The sequence below is a fragment of the Sinohyriopsis cumingii genome, chromosome 4, assembly GCF_028554795.1.
Source record: "Sinohyriopsis cumingii isolate HCF-2022 chromosome 4, ASM2855479v2, whole genome shotgun sequence".
Lineage (NCBI taxonomy): Eukaryota > Metazoa > Mollusca > Bivalvia > Unionida > Unionidae > Sinohyriopsis > Sinohyriopsis cumingii.
This window is the reverse complement of record NC_142964.1, coordinates 56,660,122-56,679,309: the sequence shown is the minus strand read 5'-3', so window position 1 is coordinate 56,679,309 and position 19,188 is coordinate 56,660,122. Positions and strand designations below refer to the sequence as shown.

At 34.9% G+C, this 19,188-nt stretch overlaps 1 protein-coding gene across 1 annotated transcript in view; it reads left to right on the top strand.

Moving 5' to 3' along the window:
* Positions 1 to 19,188, top strand: part of LOC149801208 (complement C3-like) — a 346,536-nt gene that overhangs the window by 209,002 nt on the left and 118,346 nt on the right. The window contains exon 24 of the mRNA XM_089955247.1: positions 9,303 to 9,378. Coding sequence (XP_089811373.1) covers positions 9,303 to 9,378 — 76 coding nt within the window. The remainder of the gene's footprint in view (positions 1 to 9,302; positions 9,379 to 19,188) is intronic.

Here is a 19,188-nt window from a genome sequence, read left to right as displayed (position 1 = left end):
AGCTAGTCGCCGACGGGGGTGTTAATAATTAAATAAACACACTGGGATTGGATAGATCCGCCAAAGAATCCAGGCAAACAAAGGTTACAGACTTCTTCAGGAAATTGACATAATAAATGTATGTACAGTACATACATGTACATGAACATAGTGTGATGTGTTTGATGTGTTAATTGTCTAAACTTCCATTTACTGTATATGTACGTACAAGCACATGTTATGATAATGTGAAATAAACACAAATTAATAGATGTATTCATTAATTTATTTCAACCATTATTGAATATACAGTACATTACATTTAAAGCTAGCATGTACATGTACATATATATGGTGTGATGATATCGTAAAATAAAAAATGTGCATGATTCAATTATCCCGAAATCTCGTTAATCCGGACACATTCGCTGGGAACGAATGTTTCCGGATTAACGAGGCTCCACTGTATATATAAACAGGGTTCATAAATATGTACCAATTCGTGGTTCTCTAAATAAAGTAAACTATTATATTATGTCTTCTCTGTTTTCACTACAGGTGTATTCCTAATTTAATATGCATCAATTCAAGACGGTAACTGTGCCGACAAAGCACATATTTTACCGCCCGCATTTATTATCCACTCACCCCGCAATTTTTTTTTTTGGGGGGGGTACATTTTCTTCAACTAACTGACTTGGTTGCATATAACATGGTTCAGTATATAGTGCGGTTGGGTTTTATGGCTCCCAACTACGGTGTTATAGCTGGGTCACACTGTAATATAAATAACTCCTTCCTTTCTGCATTTATGGATCCATTTCACAGTTGAATTTTACAGTACAGGATGATATTTTATATTTTGTGTCAAGTTCATATGTTCTTCAATATCTAAGCATATGTTCCAGGCTTGAAACATTTGACTTTTAGAACCACGTAATTCTTTGGCGTCAAGCCAAACTTAACACATCGTTTTTGTTATTCGATTAATTTTGTATATTGCCTATTGACATGCACGATTCATTAGTGTGCATGCGCTTGCATGCTATTTAATTTTGTGCATTTAACTGCTATTACTAGAGCAAGCTGCAGAAAGAAAGGGTGCCCCGAGTGTACCCCAACCATCTCATTGTGACCAGGCTGTGACCATTCATACAAGCAGCATTTACATTTGTTGAAATTTATGTCCATTAACCTATTTTGTGCAGACTGCTTCCTAATGTCTATCATCTGAGAGTCACGTCTGAGTTAAATATTCCTGAGGTGTGAATTTCCTGCCTTGTATTATTATTTTTCATGTATAATGTGTTTTCCAAAAGGTTTTGCCGAATCGGTTTGGCTTACAGCAACCTTTTTCTTATTGCAATCTCAGTGTGGGTGTTTCAGTGCTGTGAGTTTGTAAAAAGAAAAGTGTCCTTTCAGGGCCAAACAAGTTAAGTCTAAAGAGGGCTTTCTTAGGTCCAGGATGACAGCCCTATATAATAAGTATGTGGTGGTGAATTCTGGGTTGGGGTGTAGGTAGATGTGAGGGTGTTGTGCTGTATGTAAGTTATAGATGTGTATGTACTAGGTGTGCTATTCTGGATGTGTGCTATAGATTAATGTGTTTCAGTTATGGTGAAAGAGGTAGGAGGGATATTCAGGTTTGGGCATCTGTGTTATTTTGTTGGTGATGGCAAATTATTTTCTGTTCAGGTTTTGGGCGATTATTCTTATTGTTTAGTTTGGCAGTTCTTTTCCGTTTTCCTTCTTTTCCCTCTGTGTCAGTATCTTTCCCTACTCTTCTTTAGTACTACGTTTTGTTGTTGTTGTTGTTCTACTCTTCTTTAATAACTGCATTGCCATTGTTTTCTTTCCTTTCCTGATCTTCATTATTTTTGCTACATTTCATCTTCTCCCTTTTTCCTGCAGCAGTGTTGTCTTCTCTTGTTCTGATCTTCTTTGTTTCCCATATATTCCCTTGACCTGTGTTGTTGTTGTAGTGTCCTGATCTTTATCACTGCTCTTGTTCACCCTGCTGGTTCCTTGTTTGGTTTCCACATTAGCCCTTACCTTATTGATCAGTGGTTAGGATAACTACTTATTCCCTTTTTGCTATGTCCATATTTTGACATATTTTTGAATGCATTGTTTTGTTAACTGTGCTTTCCTTATCAGGAAGGTTACTATCTTTTGTCATTTAAGGCCTTAGTTCAAGTCCTACAGTGATCCTAATATTGACGTTGTTATTGTGTTATTATTTGTTAATTTGTTGCTCTGTGTTGTTTGTCCCCAGCTACTGTTCATGTCACTGCTATACAACTGGGTCGTTTGACCTCTCTGACTGTGTATTTTGTAATTGTGTGGTGGAATAACTGGTTTGATGAGTTTGGAGTTAATGTATATTGACTTTTATGTTAGCTTAGTTTTATTTGTCCCCAGCCACAGCTTTTGTTTGAGTTGTTGCTATACAGCTGTGTCTTTCGACTAGGGGTGAAACGATTCATCAGTACATCAGTGCACCGATACTTTTGCCATTTCAATACAAATATTTTTACGCAAGACAAAGAATCGATACAAACGATACTTACTTTATGAAAGTTATACAAATATTCAGCCATCAAGAATAATTATTAGTCGTTTGGCTTTTCTTTATTAAATAAGGAGTTCATCAGGCCAAGCTGATCATAGCATTTCTTTTGAATACACAGGAAGTATTGTGTAAAGGATTCGTTTGTTAGTCATCTCCATTCCCGCACCCAAATCCGTTCCATTGTACAAGGAAATTGCTTTATTTTTTGTTTTAAAATAAAAAAATACAATAATGTCTTTAAAATGTAATAAAAGACTTAAAAAATTTATGAAGAAAAAAATCTTTTCTTAAAACTATTAATGTGAGTTAAAATTATTTTCTCGCTGCATTTGAGTAAACTAGTAGTACAAGTTAGCAGTTAATGATAGAACTTGTAACCAGTCTTAATCACTAAGACGTTTATGATGTTTTCATGCAATGTACAGCAAACTACAGGTTAACCAAGATGAGTCCAGCAGCCGGTCAAATGGAGCAGATGCAAAAGGTCAAAAAGATTGAATTAGGGGTACCTACGATTAGAAGGTCATGTGCTTGAACTATTTTGTTTATTATGTATTATATAGGAATGGAGTTAGAAAAGAAGACAAATCCAGGTGTGTTTGCAATCTCTGTTTTACACATCTGCAGAATACTGGAAACATTACAGACATGTCTACACACTTAAAACAGCACCACCCAGCGATTGAAATTCCTTTTTTAAGATGACATGATTCTAGCCCCAAAGACCACTGTTTCACCTACTCATGTGGAACAACTACCGGTCCACTCAAATTGACTGAAGTTTTGAAATCTCAATTAATTTTCTCCTCAAAGATCACAGACATGTTTGCATGCTATAGTTTAATAAATCAAAGGTTTAACACTGCAGTTGGGTGTTTGTGTTATAGATTTTGTGTTATAGATTAATATAAGGGTTTAACACTGCAGCTGGGTGTTTGCATGTTATAGATTGATATAACAAATCAAAGGTTTAACACTGTATTTAGGTGTTTGCATGTTATAGATTGATATAACAAATCAAAGGTTTAACACTGCAGTTGGGTGTTTGCATGTTATAGATTGATATAACAAATCAAAGATTTAACACTGCAGTTGGGTGTTTGCATGTTATAGATTGATTTAACAAATCAAAGGTTTAACACTGCAGTTGGGTGTTTGCATGTTATAGATTGATATTACGAATCTCAAGTTTAACACTGTAGTTGGGTGTTTGTGTTATAGATTGATAAAACAAATCAAAGGTTTAACACTGCAGTTAGGTCTTTGCATGCTATAGATTGATTTAACAAATCAAAGGTTTAACACTACAATTGGGTGTTTGCATGTTATAGACTGATATTATGAATCTCAAGGTTAACACTGCAGTTGGGTGTTTGTATTATAGATTGATATAACAAATCAAAGGTTTAACACTGCAGTTGGGTGTTTGCATGTTATAGATTGATATTACGAATCTCAAGGTTTAACACTACAGTTGGGTGTTTGTGTTATAGATTGATATAGCAGAGCTCAGGTTTGACAGTACATAATTACTTTTACTTTTTTGTGTTATGTTCTTTTTAATGTGTTGTTTTGCAGTATATTACTGCATGGTGAATCAGTCACAGAACTTGTAATAGTCTTGTGCATCTGTTAATCAGAATCATTATATCAGTTCATATATACCTTTTACAGTCATAAGAATTGTCAACTAGTATTAAATGGAGTTGGTAATTTAAGAAGATGCATTCTTTGCTGGAAAACATGTTTAAGATGATGATGATAACATCTTATGTTACGTGTTTAGGCTCGAATAAACAGTAACAAAAGAAAGAGTGAAAACAAGAAGCTTTGAAAAATTAAACAAATTATTTATTTCCCTTGGAAAAAAAAAACCACTATAAAAATAAAAAATGAGAACTTACAGTTTTAAGAATCAAATCCAAAAAAAAATTCAAGAATAATCCCCAAATTAAGTTTTAGAAGTCCTAATAATGAAATGTTATAATGAATTCAAGTTCAAGTCCTGACAAAGAATCCAAAATGGAATGCGATGACGTACACTGTAGTCAGTATGCCACTGTATCATCTACAGATCTTTTTCATTCCACAGTCAATAATATTCCAGTGTTTGAATTTCAGATTAAAATTTAAATAAATGTCTTTGTCCAAGAATTCTGTAAGAGCACTCAAATATTTCCAGGAAAAAGAATGAATCTTTTAGAATCCAAATAATATGAATAAAAATTATAAATCCAACTGACACAACAGACACTTTCCAGTGTAGAGAGAAGTCCAGACTGACTAATATCTCTCTAAACACAGATTATGCAGTAAATTAAAATGCAGAACAGATTCCCAGATGAAGGTCAACTTTCCATAATCTTCGAGAAGTATTTATGTCTAAAAACACATAGACCCAGTGTGACCGTGACAAAAAACAATCATTTTACTCTAAGAATAAGATCTGTAAAAAAGTTGTTTACTTGTCTCAGTGATTTTTGGAATTAAGGTCGGGAACTAGGTCAACATAAGATACAATATTCGGTGTTTACAGTCAAACACTAAGGTCAAACTAATTTCTGGAAAATATCAAATTTCTAGAAAACAAAGTTACATTACTTTGACATAATGAAATTTTAAAAAAAAAAGATTTTAAAACTTACAAACAATTAAATTAAATCAAATATAAATTAAATCAAATATACATAATCATCGTCAATTATTATGAAATTTTATTTTATTCATCTATGTAATTTTGTTACACACATGACAATTTATGTGAAATTAATTAGTGTTGGCTTCACTGAAGTTTATCATTTGTGTTTTTTAAGTTGGTCGTTTTTTAATTTAACAAAAGAAGAAAATGTGTAGCTTAGAAAAGTATGAATAATTATGATTTCCTACTCCAATAATTTTACATTTTTTGTGATTTTATGTTACATTCACTTTTTGATGTTCTGTTGTGTTGCAGTATGTTATTTTGTGATGAATCAGACACAAAACATGTAACATTTCAATTTTATTGAATGAAGATTAAAGAAACACAACATAGTCCTTTTATATTTTATTTGGTTATACATGTACACAGAACAACAACGTTAGCAGTGACATTTCATCCTGATTCAATGTTTTCTATGTTACCATTAAACAGAAACATGTTAACTATATGCTGATACATTGAATATTTTACTCTATCTGGACATGCGGATACCATTGAACACAAACATTCACATGATCAATCAAATGTGTTGTGATAATCACATTTTAAGTTTATACTCTGTATATTGTACATATAGAAGGCCGCAAGGTACATTAGTTCTAAAATGAACCGAGTTATCCTAATCATTTATATCGGCATGTTTGGGATGGAGGTAATACTGTCCACATAAGAAGATGTCTTGATAAATGTTTGGGGGGTCTGGAAATTTGTTTAGCAGACAAGTGAAATTTTTCTGTAAGGGGTAGCTAGTCATCAGTGCATACAATTTACACTTTGAGAAAATAAACGATGGAAATTTTTAATTTAATGAAGACAAAATCTGTTTGATATACACTTGTATATTGACAACTTACATTTGTACTAAACAATCCATAATGCGTGAAGTACATACACCAGTTTCATATGAAAAATACTCAAATTTGGGTGAAGGTCATAATTTAGAAAATTCCTTTATCAGTTACATCCCATTAGAAAATATATAGAGTGTATGCAAACAGAGTAATGCATATAATTAAGGTTATCTATAGCATTATCAAGACGTAAATTAAAATGAAATTAAAATTAAAATTAATTAAAATTGTATGTTTTTAGCAACATGGGTGGGGATGGGGGATAACAATAGTAATGAATTGTAAGCAAGCTTCTTCTGTTTTAGTCATCCTGACAGAGTGTTATGTTTAAGTGAAAATTTCTCACACACATCTTTGCAAGATGCCCCACTTTCAATTTCCTTAACAGCCAGATAAAATTTATTTCAGGAGAATGTAAATTTAATTTGCTTTTTACTCCACCTTTGGTAGCCAAAGTTAGCATCAATAAAGTTACTTTTTTCCTGCAGAAAACAAAACTTGCATGACACAATGAATTTGCTCCAATAAATGATAACTTAAAATGTAACGATAAGATTTCATTGCTTATATACGTTGCATTTATAAAAGATTGTAGCTGGCTTGTTTTGATAAAAGGTACACATGCTCTTGAAGTTGCTGTGAAAACTAACCTCAGAATAACAAACATATGTCCATTTGCTAATGTGACAGTGGTATTAACCCATTTTATCCTTCCTGAATATGACTGTGGTCGTAATACCTCATTCTATACTGAATATGCCTGTTACAGCTTGTGGATGTCTGAACCTAAGTTTCTTTCAACATATACTTTTTTAAATCTTGATATCAACATAAGCATAACAAATTTGGAGATCGAAAGTAGTTGTAAAGGTACATATTAAAATGCTCATAAAGTCTTATTTATAGTGTTTTGGTTGTGAATTGAATCAACAACAAAATGGAGTGGCATAGTACAAAATGGTTTTATGTACATGTGAAGCTTGTTGAAGGCAGTTGGAATAATGATCTTTCAGAAGTTGAGTTTCTTGAAAATAAAGGTAATTTATACAAAAAAGTGAACAACTTCATCGGAAAACACTTTATTGACAATTATCACAATCACATTTATAAATTGAGGATTTGGCCATTAAACAGAGATGTCAGTATTTTGGGAAATTTCTACCGGGAACCTGTTGCACCTAACAATCGGTTATCTGGGTAACCTATCAAAGGGAAACTGTATTAACTGTGAACCTGAACTGCTTTGCTATAGGTACATACATGTCAACCCCCAAGAGTGGTATAGTCATAATTATTACTAATTTAAGTGGCAAAAAAGCATAATCTGAGCATAAAAAGAACAATCTATATATTACATGCCATAATTAAGAAAACTGTATGAAAAACACATTTATGTTTGCTACTTACCTGGATCTACAGTGAAAATTCTTGTCACATATTGGCTAAATCGATGTTGATTAGTAGTTAGTACAAAAGTAAAGACACAAAAGAAACTGGTAAATTATTTATGCATGACACTCAAATTAAGTAGTCTACATTATCATCAGTAACTTTCGCAAATATTCATAAAGTCCACACATGATGACCGCTATATTATTTTACTTTTGAATTCTTGTTTCAAAATTGTTCAAGTGCTATTGATTTGCCCATTTCTGTATGCAGCTTAACAATATCCTCTTCTCTTACATTTTTCAGTCATATAACATCCATCAGTTACAATGATAAAGCCCGTTTGTTACCTTTATTTGGCGCCATTTATTTTCAATTTAGACTGGTCCGCTACATATGTGGGTATCAAATGGAATGAATCTGTGATAAGTGGTTTCACATTAAAGAAACTCATCTGTTTTCTTGGAACTGTTTCATGTAATACTATAAACAGAAAATCTGGAAATTTTCCTTTGGCCAATGAGAGGTCAGTATTCCCGTCAGAGAGTTGCACTTGCACATTAAGCAAGTGCAATCATGGCAGTGTTAAGCGGTAGCAATTGAAAATGTTCTGGCATTCCTTAAATGTATGATAGTAAGCCAAACTTTGGAAAGGCATAGAAAGTCAAATGCCTGAACTAAGAATCAGTACCAAATTTATGATGTTATGTGAAATTTAGCACGAAATATCAGCATTGATGTTTATTAAGTAAGTCTCATGAGAAAGGAGAGAAGTGTCCTCTGCTGTATTATTATACTGTGCATGTATAACAAGTTAATTGTAAGCAATGATACGAGCCCCTGTGATAATGAATAAATGTGCACATGACATGAGCCTCATGTAATCTTTATTCTATGCCTTGATTTGAACTTGAAAACATGGTTTGTTGGTTGGTTTTTTTTTGTTTTTTTTTTTAAAGGGTACCCGATTGCCAATTGTATTACCTGGGTTATCATGAATGAGTGGGTACCCAAGTATCCGGGTACCGTTTGGCATCTTTATTCCACATCACCGCTAAGTTGAGTGTAATGTATCTAAAAGGACAAGACCTTTTTTACCATTCCACGCTACCCCTTAGTCTTGTGTAATGTAACTCAGAGGGCAAGAACTTTACAATTCCACACCACCCCTTCATCTATTGTAATATGACTCAGTGATGGGAAATTTTTTACAATTCCACACCCATTAGTTAAGTGTAATGTAACTCAGAGGACAAGAAGTTTGTTACCATTACACACCACTCCTAAGTCTAGTGTAATGTAACTCTTAGGTTAAGACCGTATTTTACTATTCCACACCATCCTTTTGTTTAGTATAATGTAACTCAAAGGACAAGAACTTGTTTAACATTCCACGCCATATTTTAGTCTAGCATAATGTAACTCATCGAACTAGGTCTTTTTCTACCTTTCCACACCACCCTTTAATCTAGTGTAATGCAACTCAAAGAACACGAACTTTATTACCATTCCCAACCCTTTAGTGTACCTCAAAGAGCAAAGCCTTTTATTTCCCATTCTGCACCACCTTTTACTCCAGTGTAATGTAACTCCAAGGACAATTTCTTTTACAATTGCACATCACCCATTGGTCTAGTGTAATGTACTCAAAGGAAGAACTTTTTTACTATTCCACATTCCTTTGTCTAGACTCTAATGTAACTCAGAGAACATGAACTTTATTACCATTCCACACCCTTTAGTTTAGTGTAATTTAACTAGAAGGACAAGAACTTTTTTCCATTCCTCATTTTCTTCTATTCAATTACAGGAATTCAGCAGGTAAAGAAGTATAAGAAAGCAGATGGATCATACTCTGTTTGGACTTACACAAATGCAAGTACATGGTAAGTGGGCAGCAGGAAGGTTTTGTGCCCCTGCTATATTCTTGGAGTTATATTTGGTATTACTGCCATATTGTTTGGAGGCATATATAGTATTACTTATGTCTATATGTGATGTCTACACAGAATTTAATTTTTATACAGTAACTTGAAGCATTTAATGGATATACACTAAATTTTGCACGAGTCTTATCATAAAGAAGATGAAGGTTAAGTTTCACTTTCATTGTTTTCTGTTGAGCTTTTACTGACTTATGTGACCGCTCTTGTGGCCTAGTGGTTTGAACATATGCCTCAGATGCAGGAGGCCATGGGTTCGAACCCCAGGCCAAGTCATACCAAAGACTGATAAAAATGGTACTAGCAGCTACCTTGCTTGGCGCTCAGCATTAAGAGGTTAGTGCTGGTGTCAGAACAATGTGTTGGGTGGGACATGATGCTACATGTCTGCAGTATGATTCCCCAGTGTTAGACATCATTATAAACTGCCACACTGCAGACATCATAGAGATATGACTGAAAGATTTTTAAAGCTACATTAAAAATCCAAATTACACACAAATACTGATTTATATTGGCTGGTTGACTTGGCAGCTTCAAACCAAGAATCTTTTATTAATATCATACTATAAAGGACATGTTTGCTCTTGACACATTTTGTTTGTTCAAATAGGGATTCTGGAAAAGAGCAAACCAGCTGTTCTTAAATTGTTGAGTGATATTTTGTCTTTATCAAAATTGTTTCAGGGAGGGAGCCTAGCATTAGTGTTGTTCCGATTGTAACAATATAGAAAATCTGTTTTCCGCCACGTTTTCAGAAGAGTCAAGTCAGTTTGTTAGGATAAGCTTTTTCTTAGTGTTTGGGGGTGGGGAAATGTTTTCAACATCATCTCTTGAACAGCTGAACTAATTTCTGTAAAACTTGTCACAAATATTATTTAGAGCATGCTTGTTCAAAATTCCAGGGTGGCTTCTCAAGCAATGGTTTTGGTTCTAACAGCCATAGGGAAAACCTATTTTCAACTTCTTGTCCAGGACAGCTAAGCTGGTTGTGCTCAAACTTGGTACACATCTTTCTCAGGACATTCTGTGTGAAAATTTTGTTTAGAGGGGCTAAACTTTGTGGCTTACTTTGCAATCTTTAGAAAACTTGTTTTTTTTTTTTTTTTTTTTTGGTTTCTTTAGAATGGTTCGGTTGATTTTAATCAAACAGGGATGATTTGGTCAAAAATGATTCTTCAAAATTGCATTCTAAGTGACTCTAAAGGTCTTGATGTAGCTTTTGTAGTAAATATAAAAATCTTTTCTTTTACCTTCTCTAGAAAAGTAGAGCCCGTCTGAAGTAAACTTAGTAGAGTTGTTTGTTAGGACATGCTGTTTAACATTTTGCCTCCGGTGGCTCCCCAAATAACATTGTGGATTCATAGCAGCTAGCTTAAAACCCATTTTTCAAATTCTTCTCTAGAATGGCTGATCCAGTCTGATCCAAACTTTGTATGAATGTTTGTTAAGACACTGTGTCAAAATTGTGTCTGTATGTAACTCTACTACCAGTGATGTGGCATCCATAACCATATTGAAAATCTATTTTCATCATTTCCAGAAAAACTGAGTCAGTTTGAAGGAACTTTGTAGAGGTAGAGATGTTTGTTAAGAAATGCAAGATTGGGTATAATTTTGATACCATCAGGCATACTGACAGCAGGTTGAGTAACTAGAGAATTTACTTAGAATTGAGATATACTTTTTATACCATCATGCATACTGTCAGCAGGTTGAGTAACTAGAGAATTTACTTAGAATTGAGATATAATCTTCTTTAACGGCATTTTATAATGTCATGGTTCCCAAATCTGAAATGATACTCAAATTGTTTCATTCATAAGTGAAACATTTGTGATCGACATGTTCAAGTCTTTATAGTTTTTTTGAGCTACATTAAACATTCTTTCAAAGACCACATCTCACTAGCCCCCAATAAAAATACTTTTAAGAATTAAAGCAACATAAATCAGACATTGTGTAACATGATTCCATTGGATTTAACTGCCAATATTCAATAATTATCCTCAGCTATTAAAAATCAAAGTGTGACAAAGTAGGACTGTTGATTTCTGTAGACTTTAGTTTTTTATTTGAAATAAGTGAACTTAATTTACATCATCTGTATTTAAAGCTTTCAATCAGTTGCTGGCAATGGACATTGAAAACTGAAAAATGCCAATAGATTCTCTAAATGTACAAATCACAACTCTTTATATTTGAAAGTCATTGAAGCTATGAGTATCAGTTGAGTGTACTGTTAGAGGTTGTTCAGAGGATTTCCTGTCTTTGGTAATGGTGGCCATATCTAATGCAGGACTATCTAATAATCCTGACAGATTCAGAGGATGCTTAGCTCTCCACGCCATACTTAATTTTCCTTTTCAACTTAAATATTAGTCATTGAAGTGTGTACTAGGATATCGTAAATGAATACGTAGTGTGACTTAATGCCTGCCTAAAAGAACTTTCCATTGTCGTGCTTCTATGATAATAATTTAGCGGGCTCTGATTGACACCATTAGTGAATATTTTGCTGAGGTGCCTTTAAACTTTGATAATATTTACATTAACTCTGATTGATGATTAACTGTGTTGAATTTATTCTACTGCAAAAATGTTCATGAATAGATACACCTCTCCCTCGATAACTCGTGCATAATGGGATCCAAAAACGTAGACTGCCCTATAAGCGAGTGTGCAGATTATTGAGGGACCTTCATAACAATATGAAACGATACCATCCTCGCAGGACATTGAGAAAACCGAGTGGGGAACATCTTGAAAATCTTGTTCTTACTGCTTCTGAACAAAAGGTCCTGTTGGTATGGGGTTTTCACCAGAAGACCTGTTAGTTGGCCCTAAATAGAAATGATGCTGCTTTTACATCTAGTATGACTGCTTCATTGGCCATCTTGGGAATCTGGTGATGGCTACTCACCCATAATGGATGGTTATTTCAATGTGGGAATTTTACTGAAAGGCTTCTTATTGTAACTAGTTTGTCTTAAATGAAAATGGTATGAATCTGACACCCAATAAGGCCACCATGTTGGCCATCTTGGAAAGCTTGTTATTGCTACTCTTCCTGAAGGAAGATCATATTGAAGTAAGTTTTTCACCAAGACTTGTTAAGTCTATTTGCTTCTAAATCAAAATAATGCATGCCAGTTATAAAGGATGGCTGCCACAGTGGACACCTTGAAATTCATTTTGTTACTAGTCCTTCTATATCTACATAAGTTTTTCACTAAAACACACATGCTATCTACTTTATATTGTGCCTACCAGACATCCAACATGGCTGCCAAATCTTTTTACAACTTCAGTCTGCTAAATGTATGGCCATAGCTATGTGGAATTTTTACAAGATGTGTGTAGTAATAGCATTTAAAGACACCTCAGCACAGTAGTGGATTTATGGTGCCACTTCAAAATAAAATTTGAAAAATGTCAAAATGAAGAATTGCACAAAAACTGCTCAGAAGATAGAGCCATCCAAATGTAAAAATGAAGCATAACAAGATAAAACAGGATAAAGGTGTTAAAATTATGTAAATGATATGCAGAATAAAATTGGAAAGTAATCAAAATTTGTTATTCAAACCACATTCCTTCAAAAAGTCAAGGATTTCCTTGGGTGTTAATCATCATACAATTGCTTCATTGAGTTCAGTTTCAAATTTCAGTCCCACTGTGTTCAAGTTAATACATATTTCTTATCACATTCAGTTGGTCCTAAATGAAATTGATGTTGATCAGACATATAACTTGGTAGCTTAATCTTCTTGTGATGACATCTAAAGAGATGGCTGTAATAACATCGTATTTTCACAAGAATGGGTGTTATTACTTAATTTTTTTTCTTTCTAAATTTAAACAGCTACTTCTTTCTTGCAATATATAGTTGTGCCTGTATTAGAATTATGCTGATGCAACCATCAAAATGCCTACCATAGTGGCCATCCATAAAATCTTTATTTGGCTACACCAGAATGAAAGTCATTTTAACATTGGGTTTTCGCTAAAACGCTAGTGTTGTAGCTAGTTCTAATAAATCTAACCTCCAGCATAGCACAGCCATCTTGAAAACCTTGTTATTAATCCTCTTGCATGAATGTTGGCATTGATGTTTTTTTTTATTAACATCCACACTTTTGTGAAAGAGTTATGGCAACCATATGTAATTGACCTTGGGGTAAGGCGATTGCTTATGTAGTCATATTTCAGTGATCTTATGAATACAATAACTTGTGTTTGTGTGTGTATATATATATATATATATATATATATATATATATGTGTGTGTGTGTGTGTGTGTGTGTGTGTGTGTATATATATCTTGACATTGAGGCAAGTTGATTTTATATGGTTGTATCTTGACATTGGCTGGGGCAAGTTGATAGCATGTGGTTATATCTTGACATTGAGGCAGGTTGATTTTATATGGTTGTATCTTGACATTGTCTGGGGCAAGCTGAAAGCATGTGGCTATATCTTGACATTGAGGCAAGTTGATTTTATATGGTTGTATCTTGACATTGTTTGGATCAAGTTGATACCATGTGGTTATATCTTGACATTGAGGCAAGTTGATTTTATAAGGTTGTATCTTGACATTATCTGGGGCAAGTTGGTACCATGTGATTATATCTTGACATTGAGACAAGTTGATTGCATGTGGTTATATCTTGACATTGTCTGAAACAAATTGATTGCATGTGATTATATCTTGACAGTGAGACAAGTCGATTGATTTTCTTGTCTGTCATATCAGGTTGAAGGTCACATGTCATAATAAAACATGTTTCACTAGGCTTGGTATAGTGTGAACATATTAACTCAGCAAAGGAAAATTGTTTGTTTCCAAATTTGGTATGTTCGACTTTCACAGGAGTATCAGAGATGGTTTCAGTTATCATACTCAGCAGCTAAAAGGAGAAATAGTCCTATCATGAAATTTTGGAAATTCTTTTTGAGCCAGTAGAGCATCCAAAGATTTCTCCTTGGATGAAAACTTAACTATAATTAATTTCTTCAAATATATTTAGTAGGATTGGTTTCCTTCAGCATGAAAGCATCTTCTTTTTTAATCTCAATGAAAACACTTCTGAAAACAAAAACAAGTAAATTCGAAATATAATCATAGACACTATCAAAACAGAGACAAAGTCAATACTTTCATTTTTTAATGAATGATTAAGTTATGAAAAAATGTATTAGTCTGAAATTAAAAATGGATCCAAATTTAAGCAATGAAAATTAGACAGCTAATAGAATAAGGAAATAAAACAGATTGCAAAGATTTAGATTATGGTGCATTTTGAAGAGAAACTATCTGATAGTAGCTTTGAGAATCTGAGAATGTCAGATTTGTATAGTTGGTTCTAGGACTGTGACCAAAAGACCAAGAGAAGAATATTGATTTCTGCATAGTATATAAAGTTCTACACCATCTACAGTTACCAAAAATTGTATGGATGACTAATACCACTTGTGATGAGGAAGAACCCTGTTTGGCATTAAAGGTCAAAATGACTGTGGCTGATTGAAGAAAAATGGTTTCCAGATGTGAACAAGATGTGGACCAGACTTTGTGGATAGCATGAAATTGGGATAAGGGAGAAGCAGATCAGTTTTGGATTCAAAAGGTCAAAGGTCAACAACATTGACTGTAAGAAGAAAAACATTGTTTCTGAATGCAATACAATGTACATGTATGTGTAAATTTAATTAAAACAATGCCTCTCTGGTGCTATTTTTTAAAACCAAATTCCAGCTTAAATTAATGTAAGTTAGATATTCCAACATTAGAGACTCTGTTACTGTCCTTAACTTGAACTCCAACATGTTTCTTGTGCCATCAGTATAGAAAAGAACATCTGTGACTGTAGACGTATATTGCTGGAGCAGTAATTTCAAGTGAAAATACTCATTTTGTTGTCTCAATTTACGGTACAAAAACTGAAAAGTGGCATTTTTTCTAGGTTTGTTTCACAGAAATTATTGATTAAGCAATTTAAAAAGTTTGCCTATTCAATAAGTAGCAATATGACCTCAATGAGTGATACCCATTTAAAATTTAATTCCAAATGTATTTCATGTAAGTTTGAGATGGAATTAGACAAAAATTTCAGCAATATTAATGTCACCTTTACTCTGAGGAGATGTCAGGGAAAATAGAGAGAGACTGGAACAATAACAAATAAGTTGATGTCTTTTATATTGTACAGAAATTAAAATTTTAAACATATTTTTCTTCAATTCTTGCTTTGTTGATTAAGAAGAAACAAATACAGCAACATTCAGGCAAAACAGATTGAAGGATTATGTTAGGAGTAGAGAGGTAACATTTCAGTAGGGTTTCCTTTATCTTAGTTAACAACAGTGTATTCTCAAAGGTTAATGGCAATAATTGTCACTGTAAATGAATGTTTTGTATAATTGCTTTTTCTTTGTGACTTATACAATATAAATGTTAGAAAATAAATGTTCAGCCCTTACAAGTCATGATTGTACAAAATGTAAAGGAATGCACAATATTTTCATACTTCTTATTCCATCCATTATTTTTTGAAACCATTGATTTGCCATATCAGCTTTCAGTGTAGCATAGGCTGCTTTAATTATTCAGTTTGCACCAGATCTTTGTTCATCCCATATCTTTATATTTGTACTTTAATCTCCATTAAGTTATACGTTTCTATATAGTATATATATATATATATATATATATATATATATATATATATATATATATATATTAGAACAACAGAGATCCCTCCAGTGGCCTAAATGGTTAGAGCATCCACCTTGGATGCAGGGGTTGTGGGTTCAAACCCTTGCCCTGCCATACAAAAGACTTATAAAAATGGTACTTGCATCTGCCTTGCTTGGCACTCAGCATTAAGAGGTTAGTGTTAGAATTGGTCAGCCTGGTGTCAGGATAATGTTACTGATGTTACTGGGTGGGACATGATGCTGCGTGTCTGCAGCATGATGCCCCAGTGCTAGATATCACAACAAACTGCCACACTGCAGACATCTTTGCAATATGACTGGAAAATTGTTAAAGCTATGTTAAAAATCCAAAACAAACACATCCACACACACTGTCAGAAAAACAGAGAAAGACAAGAATAGAAAACATGTTTAACAATGAACTATAAGTTAAAATACTCTTTGAGATAATGCAACCTTGACCTTGACAAACCCAACCTGAAAAGGTATCCGCATTACAATCATAACCTGGATCTTGGCAACCTTTCAATCCCAACCCCAACCCCAACCCCAGCTTCAAGTGACCCCATCTCAATCTTTCACAAACCAAATTTCCAAGTGACCTCATCATGATCTTATAACCTTGATTTTGACAACTTCCCAACCCCTAGTGACCCCATCACAATCATGCATTCTTTCTCTTGACAACTTTCTAACCCCAGCCCCAAGTGAGCCCAACCATCTCAATCATACAACTTTGATATTACTAACTTCCCAACCCTAACCTCAGTGACCCCATCACAATCATACAACCTTGATCTTGCTGACTTCCCAGACCCAATACCAAATGACCCCATCACAATCATACAACCTTGATCTTGCTGACTTCCCAAACCCAATACCAAATGACTCCATCACAGTCATACAACCTTGATCTTGCTGACTTCCCAAACCCAATACCAAATGACCCCAATACCAAATGACCCCATCACAATCATACAACCTTGATCTTGCTGACTTCCCAAACCCAATACCAAATGACCCCATCACAGTCATACAAACTTGATCTTGCTGACTTCCCAGACCCAATACCAAATGACCCCATCACAATCATACAACCTTGATCTTGCTGACTTCCCAAACCCAATACCAAATGACCCCATCACAGTCACACAAACTTGATCTTGCTGACTTCCCAAACCCAATACCAAATGACCCCATCAGTCATACAGACTTGATCTTGCTGACTTCCCAAACCCAATACCAAATGACCCCATCACAGTCATACAAACTTGATCTTGCTGACTTCCCAAACCCAATACCAAATGACCCCATCACAATCATACAACCTTGATCTTGCTGACTTCCCTAACCCAATACCAAATGACCCCATCACAGTCATACAAACTTGATCGTGCTGACTTCCCAGACCCAATACCAAATGACCCCATCACAATCATACAACCTTGATCTTGCTGACTTCCCAAACCCAATACCAAATGACACCATCACAGTCATACAAACTTGATCTTGCTGACTTCCCAAACCCAATACTAAATGACCCCATCACAGTCATACAAACTTGATCTTGCTGACTTCCCAAACCCAATACCAAATTACCCCATCACAATCATACAACCTTGATCTTGCTGACTTCCCAAACCCAATACTAAATGACCCCATCACAGTCATACAAACTTGATCTTGCTGACTTTCCAGACCCAATACCAAATGACCCCATCACAATCATACAACCTTGATCTTGCTGACTTCCCTAACCCAATACCAAATGATCCCATCACAGTCATACAAACTTGATCTTGCTGACTTCCCAAACCCAATACTAAATGACCCCATCACAGTCATACAAACTTGATCTTGCTGACTTCCCAAACACTGTACCAAATGATCCCATCACAGTCATACAAACTTGATCTTGCTGACTTCCCAGACCCAATACCAAATGACCCCATCACAGTCATATAACCTTGATCTTGCTGACTTCCCTAACCCAATACCAAATGACCCCATCAGTCATGCAACCTTGATCTTGCTGACTTCCCTAACCCAATACCAAATGATCCCATCACAGTCATACAACCTTGATCTTGCTGACTTCCCAGACCCAATACCAAATGACCCCATCACAGTCATACAACCTTGATCTTGCTGACTTCTAAACCCAATACCAAATGACCCCATCACTGTCATACAGACTTGATCTTGCTGACTTCCTAAACCCAATACCAAATGACCCCATCACAGTCATACAAACTTGATCTTGCGGACTTCCCTAACCCAATACCAAATGACCCCATCACAATCATACAACCTTGATCTTGCTGAGTTCCCTAACCCAATGCCAAATGACCCCATCACAGTCATACAAACTTGATCTTGCTGACTTCCTAAACCCATACCAAATGACCCCATCACAGTCATACAAACTTGATCTTGCTGACTTCCCAAACCCAATATCAACCGACCCCATGAAAGTCATACAACTTGATCTTCCCAATCCCATCTTTAAGCCCAACCCCAAGTAACCCCATTTCAGTCATACAGACTTGATCTTGCGGACTTCCCTAACCCAATACCAAATGACCCCATCACAGTCATACAGACTTGATCTTGCTGACTTCCTAAACCCAATACCAAATGACCCCATCACAGTCATATAAACTTGATCTTGCGGACTTCCTTAACCCAATACGAAATGACCCCATCACAATCATACAAACTTGATCTTGCTGACTTCCTAAACCCATACCAAATGACCCCATCACAGTCATACAAACTTGATCTTGCTGACTTCCCAAACCCAATTTCAACTGACCCCATGAGAGTCATACAACTTGATCTTCCCAATCCCATCCCTAAGCCCAACCCCAAGTAACCCCATTACAGTCATACAAACTTGATCTTGCTGACTTCCTAAACCCAGTATCAACTGACCTCATCAGAGTCATACAACTTGATCTTCCCAATCCCATCCCTAAGCCCAACCCCAAGTAACCCCATTACAGTCATACATCCTTGATAATTCACAAT